Source organism: Dreissena polymorpha, chromosome 9 (assembly GCF_020536995.1).
Source record: "Dreissena polymorpha isolate Duluth1 chromosome 9, UMN_Dpol_1.0, whole genome shotgun sequence".
In the NCBI taxonomy this organism is placed as follows: domain Eukaryota; kingdom Metazoa; phylum Mollusca; class Bivalvia; order Myida; family Dreissenidae; genus Dreissena; species Dreissena polymorpha.
This window is the reverse complement of record NC_068363.1, coordinates 64,936,646-64,951,734: the sequence shown is the minus strand read 5'-3', so window position 1 is coordinate 64,951,734 and position 15,089 is coordinate 64,936,646. Positions and strand designations below refer to the sequence as shown.

The 15,089-nt window shown below is 33.5% G+C and overlaps 1 protein-coding gene across 1 annotated transcript; it reads left to right on the top strand.

Annotated features, from left to right (window-relative positions):
* Nucleotides 1-1,102: 1,102 nt before the first annotated feature.
* Nucleotides 1,103-13,199, top strand: LOC127844482 (lachesin-like). Its single transcript, XM_052374748.1, has 6 exons — nt 1,103-1,280; nt 6,825-6,952; nt 8,582-8,795; nt 10,909-11,220; nt 11,588-11,611; nt 11,919-13,199. Exons 1-6 carry the CDS (start codon nt 1,202-1,204, stop codon nt 12,044-12,046), a joined length of 885 nt encoding a protein of 294 aa, XP_052230708.1. The 5' UTR covers nt 1,103-1,201; the 3' UTR covers nt 12,047-13,199.
* The last annotated feature ends 1,890 nt before the right edge of the window (nt 13,200-15,089 follow it).

Here is a 15,089-nt window from a genome sequence, read left to right as displayed (position 1 = left end):
GCGGTTGTAAAAACCAGTGTGTACGCCCGCGAACATCAGCTTGCATTTGAGCATTCATTTGAACAATGGAGTAAAGGTTTAACCAAGAACCGCATGGGTGAAACTCTGTTTAAAGATACCGGTGTGTTATGAAATCGGTTTAAAGCAAAAACAAAATCGGGATTTAATGAAAACAAATTTGTTGATTATAGTCATTACCGTTTGCCTGAAAGTTTTTGATTATTATTACCTCGTCGTTATTGTATAATTAAGGCGCCTAACCTAATGATAACAAGGGCAGAAAGTTGTTTGCTGTACACATAAGGTAAATATTTGATTCAACAGCGGATCATCGAAGCTTTCTTACACGATATTAAATCTGATTTCTGCGCTACGCTCACAACAGTGTTATTGGCAAACGCCGAGTGTCTAGGTAAAATGGTGAAATATTATGGAAATAAAGACGATTATTAATCGACGCGATCGGATCTGACGGGGCAAATACTGGATTATCGAAATGCGGAACATTTTCCGTTGTTGTTGCTTCAGATAATAAATGCGGGGCTGTGGCTTAACATTCCAAACGACACTCGAATGGAAATATTGAAATATAAAAGTGTTTTTTGAAGAAATGTGTGAACTATGATAATGTTTAATTCGTTTTGTTTATCAGCCCTACTCAATCTATGAAAAATGGTTTCAATCAATAGAGTCGCTCATTGTCTTTCTGTTTATCGTGTTCTTTGTGATAGGAAAGCTGAGTGAATGACTAATTCTAGCATTGAATTTTTTTTCTTAACTGTGACCACATATATCAAACTATAAAAACACATGATGAACATTGCTGATAGAAAGATACATATTTACTAACTATAATTCAGTTAGAGTGGAGAAATATTTACGATAAAGCGAGAAGATTTATACTAGCACGTATTCTTTTATTCTGCAAGATTTTTGAAATAAAATAATTATATACCCACTTTAGTATTTTTTTAAATCTAATTGTTTTGTAGGGATGCTTAAACTCGTTTTGAATCATATCAAAATATATATTCAATAACTATAGTTTGGCGATTGAAAATTGATGCTCAATTAAACCAAGAATTTTTTAAATAAATTATGTATTCGTTATTTGATGCAGGTGTTATTTTGATATATCAAAACAATTACACTGGATATAACCAACCGAGAAGCTATAGTACACGTGACAAGTTCAAAGATCATGAAGTCTAAAGTCATGGAGTTTATTATTGGAGCCCTCTTGCTTCTGAACGCGGCATTCGTAGTTTCTGAATTCGCAGGTGAGTAAATATATCCTTGCTTCGATGCATATATCTTCTTCTTCTTGTTCTTCTTTTTATTCATCATCATCATCATCATCATCATCATCATCATCATCATCATCATCATCATCATCATCATCATCATCATCATCATCATCATCATCATCATCATCATCATCATCATCATCATCATCATCATAATCATCATAATAACCATCATCATCATCATCATCATCATCATCATCATCATCATCATCATCATCATCATCATCATCATCATCATCATCATCATCATCATCATCATCATCATCATCATCATCATCATCATCATCATCATCATCATCATCATCATCATCATAATCATCATAATTATAACCATCATCATCATCATCATCATCATCATCATCATCATCATCATCATCATCATCATCATCATCATCATCATCATCATCATCATCATCATCATCATCATCATCATCATCATCATCATCATCATCATCATCATCATCATTATCATCATCATCATCATCGTCATCATCGTCATCATCATCATCATCATCACCTTGACCGGTGTGGCCGTTTGGTGAAAATGAGGGACGACGATACAGAAATCCTCCTCCAGTCAGGTCTGTTTTCTGCTTCTAAGAGTAATTCATCCATGGGAAGGGATATCCCCTATTTCAAATTGTCGTATCAGCGTTTCTTCTGACAAACACGAAGCCACCCTCCCTCAAGCGAGCTCTGGAGAACTGTCTTGCACAGAAAGTCGTCCCTGGTGAGGTGTCAAAACCAAACCAGCTTTCATCGTTTTACGGTCGCCAGTAGGAGCTCTTGGTGCCCAACAAGTGTTGCAGTCATGTTCCGTACGTAATTGTTGGTTTTGTGCCCCGTGTTGGAGATACGGAGCAGACTTTGGATACATTTGTGTTCAAATGCCGATATCCTGCGTTAAGTGTCCGCGTGAAGCGTGCCCAGTCCTCGCAATCGTACAGTAGGACGAAGACTACGAGGGACTTGTAGATCCTATTCTTGGCGAGGAAGCTGATGGAACTGTTCGTCCGCAATCTGCTCGGTCTGGCCATTGCCGCGGTCGCCTTGGTAATTCTTATTAGGATCACAGCGGTACCTTAGACAGGGTTGTGCCGAGTTGCTTGAAACCGGTCACTTCTTCTAGCTTTTCGCCGTTCATTGTGAAGTCGGCACTGATGTTTGTCGTGCTGTTCAACAGGGTCTTCGACTTCTCCGTGCTGACCTCTATCCCGTATGCTACTGCTCTTTCATAGAGTTTATTGTTGAGATCTTAAAGTTCACTGATGGTGCCACTCATAAGGTCAATGTCGTCAGCAAATCTCAAGTTGTTGATGGGTCTTCCACTGATAAATACACAGATTTGGGATGTCATTGCGAGTCGTCTGAGTAATCTCTTCTATGAACAGGTCCTAAAAAAGTGCCCTCTGCTATCAATTGAGAAGTACTGCGCTGGTGGCGCTCTCATAGAGTTATTGGTTTACCTGCTCCAGCCCTTTGACAATGTTGAATTCTCTTATAACATGCCTTAGGCAAAAGAGCCGCATGTAGTCGAAAGTTTCCTTAAAGTTGATGAAGTTGAGAAAAAGCTCACGTTGGTGTTATATTTGTTTGTCATTTATGACTATGCAGTTGAAGATCTGTTTTACTGTGCTCAGTAATGCTCTGAATCCAGCCTGGTATTCGGTAATCAGTTCCTCATCTTTACTCTTCAATCGATTGAAGATGATGCGAAGCTTGACTTTGTTGAGATTGCTGATGAGGCTGATGGTGCGGTAATTCTCGCAAAGGTTTCGCCAACCACGATCACATTATCGAGCTTTCGTTTTGTTTTATTGAAAATATGCGTCCGTTAGATCAATTTAATTACTGATTAAAGACCGTGAAGATTTTCTATTTATTGTAGTTGTTTCAATGTGGTTAAACATGCACTATAAACGAAACAGTTTTATGGTAGAAACCTCACTAACGTAAGTCAAATACATAAGAGTAATATAACCCCGAAGGGGTCTCCTTATAGCGGTCAAGACCTTAGTAAGAGCATCGCCTTTATCGTATTAACAATGCTGCATTATATCTTCATCTAGTGTGATTTATTTAGACAGCATGAAGGTGACCAAATGGTGAATCAGTTATTTATTTATCTCGATTGTATCAAATTAACGCACGTGTTTTATGCTAGTTTGCAGATATCCAGCATACTCTTACGATATTTTCAGATTGCGCTTTTTGAACTGTTTGATTTACAGCTTAAATCTTAGTACGTGAATGTTATCAATAGAAACTGGCAAACATTTGTCGGAGAAAACATTAGTGTAAATCACGTTTAACGTGATAGCTTTGAATATTTAAAGAAATTCCGCAATGTAAAACACAACTTTGCAGTTCACGCTTAGTTTTAACAACGTCGATAATTCAGAAGCATATCTGTTAAGTCAATTGTCGTTTGTAACATAACTTATTTTTTCTTCGACAGACGCGAATGGTAAACAAGGACCAATACGGAAAAACATTATTGATTCGCGTCTTGCGAAAAAGGGTTTAATACCGTTTGCGAGCAGCTTTAGAGCTCTATCTTTAGCTACATACCAGCATGCGTACTCGCTATAAAGCCACGTAAAGTGTCGTTGTCTCTATAGCGGACAGATTGGCCCTAAAAAAGAGTGCGCAAGTCATCAAAAAACCAATTTTCGCACGACGCGACTCATCATATCTAAGAAGACTTACATATTGCTTTAGAAAAAAAATGAATATATAAGAAAAACTTTTGTCTTGACATTATTGGCCCTGTATATAGAAGTTAAGAAAACTAGTCATATTCAACAAGACTGTTATTACGTTTTCAAGAAAATACAAGTTACGTTTTCCATCCGTCTAAATTCCAAGTGAAACATGGAGCATTTACTTATTTGTGGGAAACAAATGAAGCCGTTACTTCCGATGTCAAGTAATAAATATCTGCCATTTATCATGAATATTTATCTGCATTTGAAAATGTCAAATAAACATATTTTGTTAAGGTAACGTCCCCAGACGTATCGTGTAATACTCATACATATTTCGATGTAACCCTATGATAATTGTGTAACTTGCCGGAGCGAAAATGCAGTATGCTATGTTATATTGAAAAACAAATATTAAGAAATAATCATCGATTTCCGGTTTTATTTGTCATTATAAAGCTTATTTCATTCGTTGTTTTAAGAACAATCAGCGAGTGTCGTAGAAGAAAACTTCTTTCTGCGTTGATTTATCGTATTCATACCCGAATATAATTCATCATTTATTACAGTTCCATCATTCTGATAAAAGCAGACTTAAATAAGATATAAAAGCAAGCAAGTATACGCCTTCTTACTATATAACTTGTGTAACTAGTGATATAATCTATTAACTGACAAGCAATCCGCACGGGTATCAAGCTATTTTAAACGCTTGGCCGCATACAAGTTAATTCCTTCAACAGTTTTTGGCGTATTAACAATGTACTATCAGCCCATGACATGTTCAATCACGTGTACATATTCCATTATAGTCAATAAAATCTTCACGAATTATTAATGGCGTCATTCATCAGAATGGAACCTACTTACAACGTATTTCATACTCAATTGAATAACAGAAGATAGGGCAAAACAAATAGTTTCATGTCCTTTGCTGCATACCTCACATGTTTTCTTTAAAATAGTTACAATAATTATTGCGTGAAGCACAATTGATCACAGGCATTGATTGGTGTTAGGCTTTTACGCCAACATGTTTGCATACTAGCAAAATTATATTTAAAAATACCAATGACAAATGTTTTCTAAAATGAAATTAAAGTTCCATTCAAGCTATCGAAATAAATACCAGTAGTAAAACGCTTTAGAAAAACAAGTTTCGCATAAGGATTATCGTTGATTTAACAATACCAAAAAAGTATGCATTTCAAACCTTCAATCCATGGTTCTTCGATTGAATTAAAAATATAAATACTTAGCCCCTATAGCCGCGCCTTTTATGCTCCCAATGGGCAGGAGCTCGAATCCCGGCATATGCAACATGTCGTTATCAATTTCTTTCACCTTGATAGGAAAGAACTTAGGGTCACTCCACATATTAAAGTTGTATTCGTAAATTAAATAACGACATCGTTGAACAATATGAAAATATTGTTTAAAAAATTGGGATAAAACTTGTGCATTCTGAAATTTATTAGTACGTGATTTCATTCAATGGTGCAATTTAAAAAATGGTCTTCTCTTATCATCCTATGTGTGGTCAGTAAACGTGAAACAAACCTATTTTGTATGGTCTAGATATAAGAATGCTCTTCGCATTGTACAACACTTCTTATTATTTGTACCATCTCCAGGATCTGACAATCTAACAAAGTGTTAGCTATAATGAGGTTATTTGTCTTGATGCGTGTGTATTGTATCTCGGCAAGAATATAATATTTTGTGATAACATCAGTTTTTTCTTCGACGAATTGCGATGTTTACGTCATATTTTAGTTATTCATCATCAGCGTTTACATTTCGGTGAACTTCCAAGAAAATACATCTTGAAAAGCCGGTCTTAGGTATATGCGTTTCATTTGATGTTCAATAATTACGTTAAAATAGACATGCATTGGTTATTTAATAATGAAATTGTGTGCCTCAAAATACATTTGCACGCTGCTGATAAACAATTTATGTCAAATAACCCTCAAAAGAATAATATATTTTGTTATCGCATCATGTTTTATTAAAAATATATGGTTTAAACTTTAAATGAATAGCATAGACTTAAAATGATTATGCTTTTTTTCATACTCGTATTTCCCAATGTTTTTAATAAATTGCTTGTTTCGATAGTGGGTCATAATGTTGACGAATGCTGTATCTTAAAATCTATACCTTGCAACATAACAAAATATGTATACCAACAGAGGGATAGCAATTACAAACATCATTTTAGTATCATCTTAATAGTGTTTTTTTTATTAAAATAAATGTTAGTTCCGATTTAATATGTAAATAGCAAGTTACAGCCAGTGTTTTGATTTATTTATTACACAAGTTTTATTTCAATATTATTCTGATGTAACATTTAACATTAATACGTTGACCTTCATAATTTGATTGTATTATCTCAAACAAAGAACAATACCCTCAAGGGTTCAAGTACATTTTGCCATGTCGCGGGATACAATAAGTATTATTAACGTGGTATTAAATATCCCCTTACTACTTTATTAAAACCTGATTTAGGTAAATACTAATTAACGAAGCTAATCTATACATAGATTTCGGGATTTCGAAAATAAATTTAAAGTGTAGCTTTATCACTTAGTATATTTTGGACACGTATTGAATTTCTTGTCTCTTCTAAGTACATTTACGTATTATTGTATGACGATGTTCTCAGGTATACATGAACTGATATGCTTTACAGTGCAATAATTAAACATGGTTGCTTGCATAAAGATAGACTTCGAAAATATGACTTGGGAATACATTGTCTTCATGTGTTTCTGGATTTCTTTATCATCGACGCTTCTTTCAGCTTCCGGATTTAACGTCAGACCAGAGACGCCGGCGCCCAACTTTCTGCCGAGTCCCTTGAATGTCACATTCCGGCGCGGAGAGTTGGCGGTACTGAGATGCAGCGTGTACAACCTCGGAACAAAAACGGTTTAAAAATATATATGAACTTAAATATATTGCAGTAAGGCACTCGAACATGAACGTGTAGTTTCTCTCATAGTGTATTGTCGATAATCTTTTGTTTCTAAAAGTTTGATATTGTTAATCAGCATTAATGTGTACTATATTCTAATAAAGGCTAGCTAGATAATTTTCTTGACCAATTATGCACTATTTATTGATAGTATAATATCCTTTGCAAACCTAACTGCGAACCCAACAATATGGAATAGGAGAAATTTATTTGGTAGCAACTTTTACGTTCTATTCATAGACGAAAAATCGATCCCTTTCAATGCACGTGCTTTAGATAACAAGGTTTAATTAGAGATGCAATTTAAATAAAGCACTGCATCCGAATTAAAAGATCTACGGTAAATTGAATCATGTCATTGTAGTTTTGGGTCTTCATAGTGGTTGAAAAGGCAATAACATGGTAATACTTATCATTTTGTGTTTAAAATACGCGTATGGATTTTGCAAATGGAGTATCTTATGCAAAATTATCGTGAACGGTTATATAAACTATATTATATATGTTCTAATTTACTGGTTAAATCTACGAAAAGAGATGTCAATTTGAGAACATAATCTCACTCACATTAATGTCTTCGATCATAATCGCATTTAAACTCTGACGATTTCCTTAGTAAAACATACCATGATTAATAAAATGTCAGCTGAAATCGTGTGCAAACTTAATCAATGTTATTATCATAGCCAGACAAAAACATTAATCTCTACTGTAAATGCTGGGAATCGTTTGTTATATGTTTTCGCTTAAAACGTTATCAATCATTCACGAGCTGTGAAATCGGAAATGAGCTTAATTACGCTTTTTATTACAATTAAATCTTCTACGAGTGTCAGTTTCGGAGAGCCAGTATTCCCAAAGCACTGACTTGTAAACTATAAGTTTTTATTCATTATTGGTGTCGCAAAAACTGCAAATAGTTCGATGTTTGCGTCTTGGTTCAAAGCCTACAAACCCTCAAAATCAAGGTAAATTTTGTACAATCTTTCGATAAATAAAGTACGAAAATAAAAAGTCATTGTTCCTTATAGCTGTAGCCAAAATTTCAACGGTAGGTGTGGCATGGTCATATATATTTTACTAGATACACAATTCTCTTTTTGTGTGTGTGTTTTTTGCGACAATATATTAAACACACATTCATGTACCAAGTGTTCGATTGTCGTATGAATATATAACGTTGCGGTAAATTTAAATGGAATATATTGTGCCACAAAAAAAACGAGCATTTTGTATCTCGTTAAATCTACGTTACCGTACCACATCTAGCGTTGAAACGTTGCCTATTGCTATTAGGAAAACTGATTTATGTATGGTTAAACTTTATTTAACGAAATATTTTGCGAAATATTCATTGATTTTGAGTATTAATGTTAATTTAAGTAGCCATCATTATAAACGTCCATTCCATTTATATATTTATATAATCCTAAATATCCAAAATATTAGTAAACTAAATTTGTCACTAATAAAATCAAAGGGACGGCAAAATGTAGTATTTGTGAAATTTAAAATATATCTAAAAGTGCGCATCATTACGTGAATAAAATCAATACAAATACGAATATATTTAACTTGACAAGGTGGTCTGGAGGAGACAAGAACATTCTTTCCCATTGACATCCGGCACGATGACCGTTGTTGCAGACGACCGGATACAGATCGGTCATGTAGACTTCAAGAATCAATGGGATCTAATGATTAAAAATGTTCAACCGGAAGACGAGGGCGTGTATGAGTGCCAGGTGGCATCAACCAATAAGAATATGCGCAAAATGGTCTCTCTCACAGTGATTGGTTGGTTGTTTTTTTTTTAAAATTGACGTCATTTCCGCCATTCAATTTTTGTCTGTGTAATATAATCCGCTTGTATTTAATTTTAATGAAATCATTTAAGATAACGTTATGCATATGTTTAAGATATTCATCTTTTCCCGCGATGTACCATTATTTCTATCGCTTAAAGGGATCTTTTCACGGTTTGGTAAATTGACAAAATTGAAAAACGTTGTTTCAGATTCGCAAATTTTCGTTTCAGTTATGATATTTGTGAGGAAACAGTATTACTGAACATTTACCATAGTCCAATATAGCCATTATATGTATCTTTTGACGATTTGAAAACCTAAAAATTATAAAGCGTTGCAACGCGAAACGATTGAATAATTTGGAGAGTTCTGTTGTTGTCGTTTAAATTTACGAAACTACGAAGATTGCTTATATAAGGTACAAAATACTTAAACAGTGTATACTCGGCGGAATAGCCGAGAGGGCTAATGCGTTTTTACTTCAGACTAACTCCAGGACTTCTGGGATCAATGGTTCGAGCCCTGGTACCGGCTACTTTTTTTCCTATTTTTAATTTTATTCTTGATTTTTTACTGGAGCTTTTAAGATTCAATGTTTACATTTATCAATATAGAGCATTTAATGACAAACTTCAAAATATACCAAAATCTGTGAAAAGGCCCCTTTAAGGTTGTCATCAATTTTGAAAAACTTATTTCACATTGAGTGTTATAGTTGATAAGTAGTTATCCATTGCTAATGAATATAATATGTTTAAAAAAAGTACGTCGTTTTGTATGATATTATCATGATCGAACTACATGTAAATATATAAAGTAAGTGTATTTGTACTTAAACAGTAGAGTACGATAATACTTTTCTTTAAGTTCTAGTGCATTATTTACAGCAAGTAAACCCGAATGGACATCAAAAACGAATTCTTGTATTGTTCCCCATTTAGATATAGTATCGATACTAAAATATAACTATGTGCATTCCGTAGTATTGGCCATCTTAATGAATACTTCTATATAGTTTTTACAAAATACTTATACTTATAGGCTTAGCAGTAGTTATCTGTATTGTGTATACAGTTTCTTATAATATCAGCCCTTCTGATTGGTTGCTAAGGTCTATTATTATGCGCATGTGCTTGTTCTATAAATAGATTCTAAATGAAAAATTAAAACTAATGATCATGTTGATTCTTAAATAATATTAGATTTTGTCTCAAATAAGTGGCTTATTAAACATTGGATAAACCTACTGATGAATGCTAAACAAACTAATATAATTATGTGTTACATAATTAAAAATAAAAGCATCAACCAGAAATACAGATGACATTGTGTCCATTGAAAACCGGCATCATGAAAATGGTCGTCGTAATTTTCATTTATAAACACTAAATAAATTAAAACTACTTAACATTGAAAAAAAACATAAGCTGTCCAGCACTTCTTGAGAGTTTGTCGTTTAAGTTACAACACAATAAGGAGAGCCGATACAGTGAGAATAATTGATACATCGCGAACATTAATAATGGTACAAATCTACGAGAAAAAACACCAACATTGAAGGTGTTTAATCTAAATATTTTTTACGGCATTGCGCTCGATAGGCTTAAACATGAGATGGTGCTGCTTAATATGTATTTGAACATCAAACACACACTGACTTGTTTAATCACGTATATCAACAAGCGCATTTGCATATCTATGTCCCTACTATAAATAAATTAACGGTATTTAACATGTTCACGTTCTACAATTCTTCTTAAGAGTATGTCCGACACTTAAAGCTCCATTACTACTAACAACGAAAGAGAGAGTTTGTTATTCTTCGATTCGATGTATCACTTATTAAATATAAACAGTTATTATCAACGAAGAATATGTTAGGAAAAATACTAGTATTTAATTTCTTAATATCATATTTTACATTTTCGAATTTGAAACGAAGAGTAAAATAATGTTAATTAGATTTGGTTCAGCTTGGCGGGCGAACGTCCGAGCGGGCGGGTTCATATAGGTGTTGAGATTGCTGTTGGTGTCCAAACCCCCATTCCCCAATTGTTTCATTAAACCTTTGATGCTTAGGTTCGCGCGTGTTATAATTTCAGATTCAAGAGCAGAGGCTCCGGAGATTTCTATCAGCGAAGAACAGTACGTTGAACGTGGCGAACCAGTCACTTTACACTGCAACGCCACGGGACAGCACTATACCCCGGATGAGATAGACTGGTTCCGAAACGGCGAAAAAGTCACGTCGGAGAAACATAGTGGCATTAAATTGTTTAAACAACTATCAATTGCTCAAAAAACGTTTACTAGCATTTTGAGCATAGATAAAGCGACGATGGAAGACAACGGAGTGTATGTTTGTAGGTCGTCCAATATGCGAATTGCTAATACGAAAGTCCACGTTTTGAACGGTAAGGACAAATGTACATATTGTAGTGCTTTTTGTTTTTTAAATCATGTTAACATCATATACAGTTATTTTAATTGTAAAGTAATTCGTTAATATGTTTTTAATCTCTTATATCAATCTTATGTTGTTCACGTGATAAAAAGTAAGTTAAATATATACAATACACATCTAAAAAATAATGTTAACGATAAAAGAATAGTTAACTTCTTTCGATGAGCAGCCACTCAAACCCGTAAGCCAATAAAATAGGACGTTTTATTTTGTACTAACATACAGTTTGTTTATTATTTTGTGTATATTTTAAGCTAACATGTTAAGATTGAACCCGATTATAATCAGAAGTGTAATGCTTTACATTTTAATTTCAGCGGAGACGTCAAATAAAAAGCGAGGTAAATTGATTCATTTCTGTACTATGGTTCAATGATAATAAATACAGTTAAACGGCAATTGCGAACTAGACAATACATACACATTACTATTTATCCAAACTGTATAATGTAAACTGTTAATTTGGCGTAGATGTTCTTATTATTACCTTAAAAAACAGCGATTTGTGAAAACTCTCAATAAATACACGAAAAGATAATCAGTGTATTGTGTTATGTATAGTTACTAAAGACTCTAAAATTGTTATAGAAGAGCATTATATTTTGTGAACATGGCGCTATTTACGAATCTCTGTGCTTATCTTTGCAGGCACATACCATGACGGGTATTCTGACGAACACATGTCAAGTGGTTATATGAAGTCGTCTGCGTCGAATATTTATGAGGTTACATTCGCGAATATTTTCCTGTGTATTTTGCTTGTGTTCAAATATTGAAAGAAAACGGCATTAGCATGAAATAATCCCATGAAAAGACTTATTTGAACTGAAATCTGAAAGGGGAATACAGCGTCAACACGGTATTAATCAGGATTGTCAAGTGATATATATTAATTCGGACCTGTCATTGAGGTCTTGAAGAACAACAGCGGAATAACAAACTAGTAAAACGTTATTGCTATCGCGTTCTTTACGGCACATATATTACAAGATTTAATACAACTCGATTCCAATCACACGTTCGCAAATCTGCGACTTTGAACGAAGGTGATCAAGCTATTTTGGTTTCAAAATATATACTAAGAGAAGTATGTGGGTGAAGACCCGTCTGCATATATCAGTGATATACAGAGTAAAGCGTGTGTGTCAGTCATTACACTTGAAATTTGCGCCAGATAATTGTGTAAACAATAAATTGTGTTATATATTTATTCCTGCTAGACAATTATTCGTCCGGCATAGATTCGAGTTAAAAAGCTGTTTACATCTTCGATGTTAATAACATCGGCTATACGTGTATTTTTTATTTACATGTGAATATAATCTTAAAATGTTAATTGCAACATTTGCATGTGTTGGCATTTGTCTTTAAATCCTTTCTTATGACATTTTCTCCCTGCCTTTGATTGGAAATGAGCATATGTAAGTGGCTTTTCAATCAAAGGAAGGGATCAAATGTTTGTTCTAATCTTAAACAATGTTTCGTTCATATCAATGCGGTCATTTTACCAACACCCGCTCTTCTGATTACCATTACTAAGTGAACATAATTATGTGAGCATATATTTTAGTTTCATTGTTTTTCTATCAACATCGTTATAATGTATTTTTATAAAGACACCGCTTTTGCACTTTAATAAAAATCAATGTTATTTAAAGATGAAGACATAATTGACCTTTCGACAGCGAGAGTGAAGCCACGCCCCCCGATTTCAGGGGAGGTCACTCCGCCGAAGTCCGTCATAAAACTGGCTACGCGAATCGGTAATCGGTACGTTGGAAGATATTCCCGATGATTTCGGTTCAAATTACATGAAATTTTTCTATTGCTATCATGTTTTATTTTAAATGTGTAAAATGTAATGTATCAAATGGGTGTTTAGCTCCCCTCAAATATATAGTACCAGAAAGGCCGTTTACCACAAAGGGTTCCCAAAAAGACCGCATAAGTGAACCAAAAACGCCTCATGGTATACCAGAAATGCCATACAATATTTTTTTATTATCATTGAATAGTAATGCTGAATATAATTATCATATCTATTAAATAGTCATAACTTTTTATTAGTCTACTTAAAAGTCGTTAATTTTATAATCAAAGTCGGCCAATTATCGCCAATTATCACATACAGTATGAATTGTTCGTTTGTCACAATAATTTTCATTGAGTAATAGATGTTTCCGTTTTTTAATTAAAAGCCATTAATTTTGCAATCGATGGCAACATTGCAAATGTGGCACAGGTAAGTAACTTTAAAATATAAGAAGACAAAGAACGTTTTATTGAAATCCGATATAATACATATCTACAATGCGTTTGGTCAAAATGACCCACGAGCTTTGTTATAATCGTATAACATAGTCAATGTCGTCAAAAAAGAAGCATACATAATATATTATTAATTTCCTATTTAACAATATTTGCAATGTTTAAAATATAAGAAGTTGAAATAGTTTTCAAGTACAAAAAAACTCGCTAATCAGACTGGGTATCAAAGTGTCAAGGGTCATTCACAGTTTGCGGCATCTGTTTTGATAACGGATTAGTAAAAAGCCCATATATGGTTTAAAATGACATTTATTAGCACCTATTGATAATTACATGCGCATTTTAAAATAGTTTCTTAACTTTTAACGATATAAAACTAGTTACATTAAATTCGGTAGACTTAAACCGAAAGAAATAAAAATGCTTTATTTTATGTGATATTATTAAAAATTATAACTGATTATATTTATTATTACGCATTTCATTAGCATTAATAATATATTTAGCAAAGTTTATAATGTCTTTTTGATTAGCCGACTGCATTAGAATGTCAAATTAATTTAACGTTGGCCACCTTTGAAAATATGGTTTTTAATGTTCCTTTCTAATTTCTCGATATAGAGGACAAACAAGTAAAAAGTGATACTCGTTTTCTATAGCGTGTCCGTTGCAAAACTTACATTTTCTATTTCCGCGTAGTAACTTATTATAACGACCTTAGAACAAACGTAGAGGTGTTTTGCTTTCAGGCGATTGCTTAATATGTTGAGGATAAGCTGTTCGTGTGGACGACCAAAAAGACGAATCCAACGGTTGCATTTTTTAAGATTAGTACCCGGTTTATGGAACGGAAAAACGTAGTTCCATCTTTTAACCGTTCTGGATACATAGTGTCTGAATAACAAGTGCCATAACAGCATCTTTAACCATTTTCTTTGTTTAAAACACAGAATTACGTATAAGCGTATGTGTCTGACAACGGCGAGTTTGACGGACAAAATGGCGGATAGAAACGGGCCTAATCTATGCTGTAATCTGATTGGTTAATAAGCCTGTCAATCAATCGGCTGTCGAAAGGTCAATTGCTTTGAAAAGTGTTAAATGTGTTTATATTGGTATTGGAGGGGGCAATTTAGGAAATAAATATAAATATATTTAGAAAGCAGTCAACTCGACTTCAAACTTAACACAAATTGAAAATATTCAATGATGTAAGCAATACATATTGATAAATTACTTTGACTTTGTTTTAACTATTCCATATGGTATCATAATGTTATTATTTCAAAACCAATACTTACATGTGTCTTAATAACATACGCTTTTACTTTACAGTGAAGTAGAACCTAATAAATCATACAGCAAATATATCTTATGTTTTCGCAGAAAATAAGCCAAAATGGAAAATTAAAACTAAACACAATATATAGTAATTGATAATACATCTAATCAAGCCCAATATTGCTTCCAATAATGTAACCCCAAGATATACAGAAGGTAACATATTAAGTATTTTTGAAACAATTTGGAGGATGCAATTACATATTATTT

Bases quoted from the DNA above. Each gene is read 5' to 3' on its own strand.
- LOC127844482 (XM_052374748.1), top strand. From the start codon at position 1,202: ATGAAGTCTAAAGTCATGGAGTTTATTATTGGAGCCCTCTTGCTTCTG. The intron at 1,281-6,824 runs GTGAGTAAATAT...CGCTTCTTTCAG, and splicing joins CGTAGTTTCTGAATTCGCAG to CTTCCGGATTTAACGTCAGA. The intron at 6,953-8,581 runs GTTTAAAAATAT...TAACTTGACAAG, and splicing joins ACAACCTCGGAACAAAAACG to GTGGTCTGGAGGAGACAAGA.